Here is a 6,335-nt window from a genome sequence, read left to right on the forward strand (position 1 = left end):
TCTCGATTGAGTTATGTTTCGAGTAATCGATTTGCTGATTGATTTGATTTGATTTCATTTGATTGATTCGAAGGATTGTGTTTCGGTTCCCGAAAGCAATGTCTACGCTATATAGTAGTATATAGGGTATTATTGTTATTTGCTGTGTCTATATGCCCGAACAACGTTCAATATATCAAATGTCTAGAATAGTTCTATATATGTAGTATTGATTCACTTCATGTTACATTTTTATTAATTTTGTATTCCTCGAACCTATTGCAGATGGTAAATGTGTTTTCTTTTCTTTTTTTTTTTTTTTGTATTTATTTTATTTATTTATTTATTTATTTATTTTTTTTTTTTTTTTTGTATTTATATTTGTTTTCATGTGGGGGTAGCTCGTAGAACTCCGTTCGCCTAGCTTCTCAATTATTGTATATAACATCTAACAGAGTTCTTCTAGATGCGTCTCTTCTAACATCAGCTTTGTTTATATTTTAGTTCATTATCATTACCAGCTGCAGCAACATTATCGTGTATATATTTATCAATATACACATATCTATATATATATATATATATATATATATATATTCGTTTATATAATTATTTTATAGAAATTTCCAACTTGTGAATTTCGTTTGTTTTGTTGCTGCAGTCCCCCTTAAACACATACCCCCACTTTCACACGCCCCCAAGCACACGCACTCACACATTTATAAACTTACAAGCCCGCCCTTTTCCCCTGCCCGGCCCTACTCCAGCTCCATCATCTTCTTCTCCTTGCTCAACTTCATTCAGCACGCACGCCTTCAACTTCTTCTTCTTCTTCTTCTTCTCCTTCTCCTTCGTCGTCGTCGTCGTCGTCGTCGTGTTCATTGTTCGCATTCCCCCATCCCGTTCCGTTCCCTTTCGTTGGCCCGCACCCCCATCCCACAATCGATTGCGCTTCAGTCTTCGACCGCATACTTCTGGGTCCATTCGCGTGCATTGCGTATGGCCTCCGCCTCGTTGACCTTCCACAATTCGGCGACATCGTTGGCCAACGGATCATCCGGATTGGGGGCACTGAGCAGCGCCTGAATGGACAACAGAATCGTGCGTATCTGCAAGGCCGGACTCCACTTGTCCTTCAGCACATCCAGACAGATGCGGCCCAAGCGATCAATGTTCGGATGATAGATCTTGGTGATGAAGCGCACCTTGGGCGCCGACATCGGATAGTCTTCGGGCAGAAACAGCTCCAGCTTAAAGATGCCGCCCTCGAACGGTGAATCGTTCGGCCCGGTGACAATCACATGGAAATAGCGCGCATTATTCTCATCGGGTATGGCATTGATGCCGGGCACCGGCTCCAGCATCAGGCGTTGCGTCTCCTTGATGATGCGGCGTGGCAGACTGGACATGATGTTAGCTCTGCTGTTGTTGTTTCCTCTTGTAAGTCTCTTGCTCTTGCTCTTCTTCTGCTACTGGTGTTGTTGTTGTTGTTGTTGTTGTAGTTGTTGTTGTTTTCTGCAATGGGAGCAAAGTAGCGTGAAAATTGAGAGTTTTACAAAGTTCTAGTTGTTGTTGTTGTTGTTGTTATGGAGTGCCTCAAGGACGCGTCTTTACACTCTCCCTCTCCCTCTCTGTCTCTCTCTCTCTCTCTCTGTGTTTGTCTGTGTGTGTGTTTGGCAGTTGCACGTTTATGCACTCGCTGCCACCTTCATTGACTTTCGCTTTCAGCAAACGGCAAAAAGTTTGCGCTGCTGCATTTTATTGCAGCAGATACAAGATACAAATGAGATGCCACAGATACCAAAGATACAAGCAGCAACTCACTCTCTCACTCTCTCTCTGTGTGTGTGTAGTCTATGTGTGTCTGCTCAGTTCACAAGTCTTAAACAACAATTAAACAACTTAGCGTAAATTTGCATATGCCAGAGCAACAGATTCAACTGTCGCCAGCTTCGTTCGACTGCGCGAATATCAAATACGCTTTAAGCTTTAAGCTCTTACAAGTAATTTAAAAAAAGAGTGAAAATATTTTGCCCTTTGTCCCTTTAATTATTCACGCAGCTCTGCTCTACTGTGTCCTTCGATTTTCGTCTAGAATTTACTGGATACTCACTCGTCTATTGCACACATGGTTAACTGTCAATATTCTTACATGCTTAACTGTCAATAGTTTTATAGTCAGTTATCGCTAGTTAACTATAGTGCTATATCCTCTAATTCCTTATTGACCTATATATTTCAAATTCTTTAATTAATTAACATTCAAACTCATACATATTTGCATAGTAAATTAATGAAAGCTATTTTGACTACAATTAAGATATATACTCTGAAACCTATATACAGCAAATCTAGAGTTATCGACTTGATGGAGTGATGGAAACATAGTGAAGCTCAAGTTTGGGAGTTTCTCATGCAAATGAATGGTTTTAAAGGTTTTAATTTTATAAATATTTTTCAGTTATATCTCTTTATATATAAACATATACAAAGGAAATATGATATAATATATATAAACATATACATATGTACATATGATATGATATATATAAACATATACATTTGTACATATGATATTTAATTATATACAAAAAGTATATTGTCTATATGTGAGAATTTTGGATGTTTGTAAATGCAAGATCTTTCTAGAAATCTTTCAGAACGAGGATTTGGCTTAACTGTATATGCTTTGTATATAATAATTCCCATACAATTCATAAAGAAGCATGAAAAAAAAAATAAAATCGCATACAGTTATACTACATGTGAATTATATTAAATTCAAGCATTTTCTTTATATTCATTAGAAAATGTAATTTGTAAAAAAAAAAAAAAAAAATAAAAAAATAAAAATCTATAAAATATAAACATTTATTTTTATAATAATTTCAATTTTCTGCTTTATTCAAAGAAACCGCCCACGAAGCGTGTCAAACTCTAATTGCTACATAACCTCATTTGACTGACAGCATGTACTCTATACGTGTGTGTGTGTGTGCGTGTATGTGTATGGTTCGATAAACTGCACCGTAATAAAGCAATTGCAAATAAGAAAACAATAACAATAACAAAAGCTGTGCACGAAGCACAACGGAGCGCGCAGCACGCAGCACGCAGCACTTTGTGCAACGCATGGCAGGTGCTAAAATGCAGCACAGCAAATGCCCAAAATATTTGAGAAAATTCCAGAAAGCCGCCAGCGAAAACAACAACAACAACAAAGCACAAGCAAATTATCAGTGGCGCAGGCACGAAACCTAACAACAAAAATAAATATACAAACACATACAACATACATACGTACATACAAATTATAATTTGGTGCTGGCATGCGAATGCTTTGTTTTCCAATGTATATATTTATATTTATTTTAAAATTTATTGATTTCTTGGCGACACACACGCACACAGAAAGACCAGCAGCAAATGCCGCTACACACACACACACACACGCACACATTCAGAGACTAACATGACAAATGTGCGAAGGAGAGAGGGAACAGAGCACTAGATGGCCAAAGGGAACAGAGAGAAAGAGAGAGAGAGAGAGCGAATGGCTAGCGGCAGCATTTGTCACGCACACTGCAGGAATCAAAAAATCAATAACAAAATGAAGCCAACAAAAGCCAAGCAACAATTATTAAATTAAAGAGTGTCCAGCACAGGGCAAATTATCATGCACACACACACACACACACACACACACACACAGACACACATACACATAGCTAAGTGCGAGACAAAGAAAGCCGCGGAAGACATACGCAATACTTTGTTCTTTACATTTTTTCAGCAATTGTAGATTTATGAAGAGAACAATAACTTACCTACTCACACATGCACATGCACATGCACACGCACACACACAGCCGTATGCTGAAGCTAGTGTAATATTTTGAATTCAATGCGTTTTGCACTTTTTATTCACGAGTGCAGTTATTCTTGTTATTATTCTTCTTCTTTTGTAGTGCGCGAAGGGAACCAATAAAATATATTTACAAACAAAAAAAAATGATAGAATGCAACTGCTGAGCAGCCACGAACAAAAATTTATGAATTAGGCACAAACACAAAACAAAAAGTTGCTCACTTTTCGACGTATGCACAATATTATTCTCAACTCACAATTGCTGACTTATTAGTTTACTAAATTGTTTGACAACTGCTTCAAAGATTTCTACTGTTTATTTGCAGCTCCAGCAGCTTCCAGCTCCGTAAAAACTTATGCACGTTGAAAAAAATTTTCTATACGCGCTTTGTGTGTGTTGGTACAAACGTGTGAGGTTTGCGTTCGCATGTATTGTATGCGTGTGAGCCGCTATGTCAGTGGCGTAGGGTTGCCAGGCACTTGGCTGGGCGACGAAACAATTTACAGTGTACAATTACAGCACATTCGTATTTCTTTTACAGCAAAATTAATTTTTACCGATTTTATTGGTAATTGTCAAAGTTAATTGTTGCATTTTTCATGAATAAGCAGCTGTTATATTTTCTGCTATTATATAAATTTGGCTGTTGCGCTGGCAACACTGCTGTCTGCTGGCTGTCAATATATAGTACCTTCGTAGCAGTCAGCTTGTCGACACGCTGTATACTTGAGTTTTGTAGCTACGAGCTTTTATTATGCAGACTGAAATGCTAATTAGACGAGAGCATCGCTTGTTGAATTGGAATTTGATGTGTTCCAATCGGTAGTTTTTTTTTTTTTTTTTTTTTTGCAAGTATTTGTTTTACTTTTAAATTTCATAACACATATTTTAAGCCTATTTTTAAATGCCTTAAAACTATAATAATATGCGATAATATACATAAGTTACAAACAAACGAGAAATTAAATTAATTTTAATTAAATAAATATGCATATATGGAATATTTTTTGATTAGATTTTATATAAATAAATAGTTTATATTTGTTTCCAAAAATATACATAAATATTAGATTTACAAAAACAATTATAAACCTATGTATATCATAATTGTTTGGAAATATTTTAATTAGTAATTAATAAACAGTTTTATTCAGTTTTATATTGAAAAAGTTAACGTATGTAATAAATATAAATAAATTGTAAAAGAAAATCAATTTTAATATACATGTATTGAAAAAGAACATACAGCAATACGAATATGTTTACCAATTGGACTTAGCTGATACGCCAGTTCCAATTGGAGTATGTTTATATGCCAACTAAACTTAACCTCACCCCATATGCAAAGCTAATTTTTCTTTCATTTTTATTATTTTCTTGCATTATCCTTGCCATTGGTTTCTCCTCTTTGTTCTATTATTTTTTTGTACATAAAATACAGCCAAAAAATAGTTTTCGGTCGTTGCTTGACATTTGAGACATTGACGCGAACGTCGCTGTCGACGCAGGCAATTCGTGCTGTTTCAAATTTCGCCTAGCAGCAGCAACAACAATTAGACACACACATACACATGTACGGTCATCTATGTACATGCATCCATACAACATACTCATACACACGCACATACACACGCGCGCCGCTGTGCTCATATGCGATACATATTTACACTGCGTCCCTCTGTTTGGTCATTTGCAATTGAACCAATACAACAACAACAACAGCAGCAGCAACAACAACAACACCAACTGCAACTGCTGACCATACATAGGCGCGCACTCAGCACACGCCCCCGCGCCGCTGCCATAAAAAAAATTGTTTTCTTTTCTTTTACTATTTGATTTTTTTTTTCTTTTCTTTTTTGTTAAAATGAAAAAAAAAAAGTAAAAAACAAAATGTGAAATTGTGTGTAATCAACATTTATGCGTTTTAACGCCCCCCGCTCAGGCCATTGGGCAGTGGAGGAGGGGTTTGGCTTTGGCCTGACACGCACATGCACACACATAGCTGCACGGCTATACAAACACACACAGAAACACACCCATACACCCATACATACGTGCACATGTGCAATGCCCAATGGACGCACAAGCAGTCGCACATACAAAAACGAGCCTCGCAACTAAAGCAAGAACAACAACAGCAATGCCGCTGCCATGTGCATGCACTCTCTCGCACACACATATGTAGATGTACATATATCTATATGTATGTATACGCACACATGGAATCTGCTTTTAGGCTGGGCGACGGCGACTAGTTAGCCAGCGCAAAAACCCAGCCCACTCAACGTACGACTCTCAAAAACACACACACACACACACACAACGCACGCCATGTGAGTGAGCGAGTGCAAGAGTGCAAAACAACGTGTACAAGTGTGATAGAGAGAGAGAGAGAGAGAAAGAGCACGCGCGCATTACATTCGGCTTGCGCTCAGTTGCTGTCTCTGCATGCTGCAACTGCACGCGGCGCTGCTACGCAGCTGT

At 37.6% G+C, this 6,335-nt stretch overlaps 1 protein-coding gene across 2 annotated transcripts; it reads right to left on the bottom strand.

The window, feature by feature from the left end:
• Positions 1–820: 820 nt before the first annotated feature.
• On the bottom strand, positions 821–4,262 carry LOC6585179 (ubiquitin-conjugating enzyme E2 N). Of its 2 annotated transcripts, none has more exons than XM_015161106.3 (2): positions 4,105–4,262; positions 821–1,494 (listed from the first exon to the last, which is right to left on the bottom strand). In XM_015161106.3, the coding sequence occupies exon 2, from the start codon at positions 1,386–1,388 to the stop codon at positions 933–935; it is 456 nt and encodes a 151-aa protein (XP_015016592.1). In that variant the 5' UTR covers positions 1,389–1,494; positions 4,105–4,262; the 3' UTR covers positions 821–932. The 2 variants fall into 2 exon arrangements, with proteins under 2 accessions (XP_015016592.1, XP_002010815.1); XM_002010779.4 differs by having other exon boundaries at positions 3,807–4,262.
• Positions 4,263–6,335: the final 2,073 nt, after the last annotated feature.

Source organism: Drosophila mojavensis, unplaced genomic scaffold, assembly GCF_018153725.1.
Source record: "Drosophila mojavensis isolate 15081-1352.22 unplaced genomic scaffold, ASM1815372v1 contig_136, whole genome shotgun sequence".
Lineage (NCBI taxonomy): Eukaryota > Metazoa > Arthropoda > Insecta > Diptera > Drosophilidae > Drosophila > Drosophila mojavensis.

Coding starts and splice junctions, on each gene's coding strand:
- LOC6585179 (XM_015161106.3), bottom strand. CDS start 1,388: ATGTCCAGTCTGCCACGCCGCATCATCAAGGAGACGCAACGCCTGATG.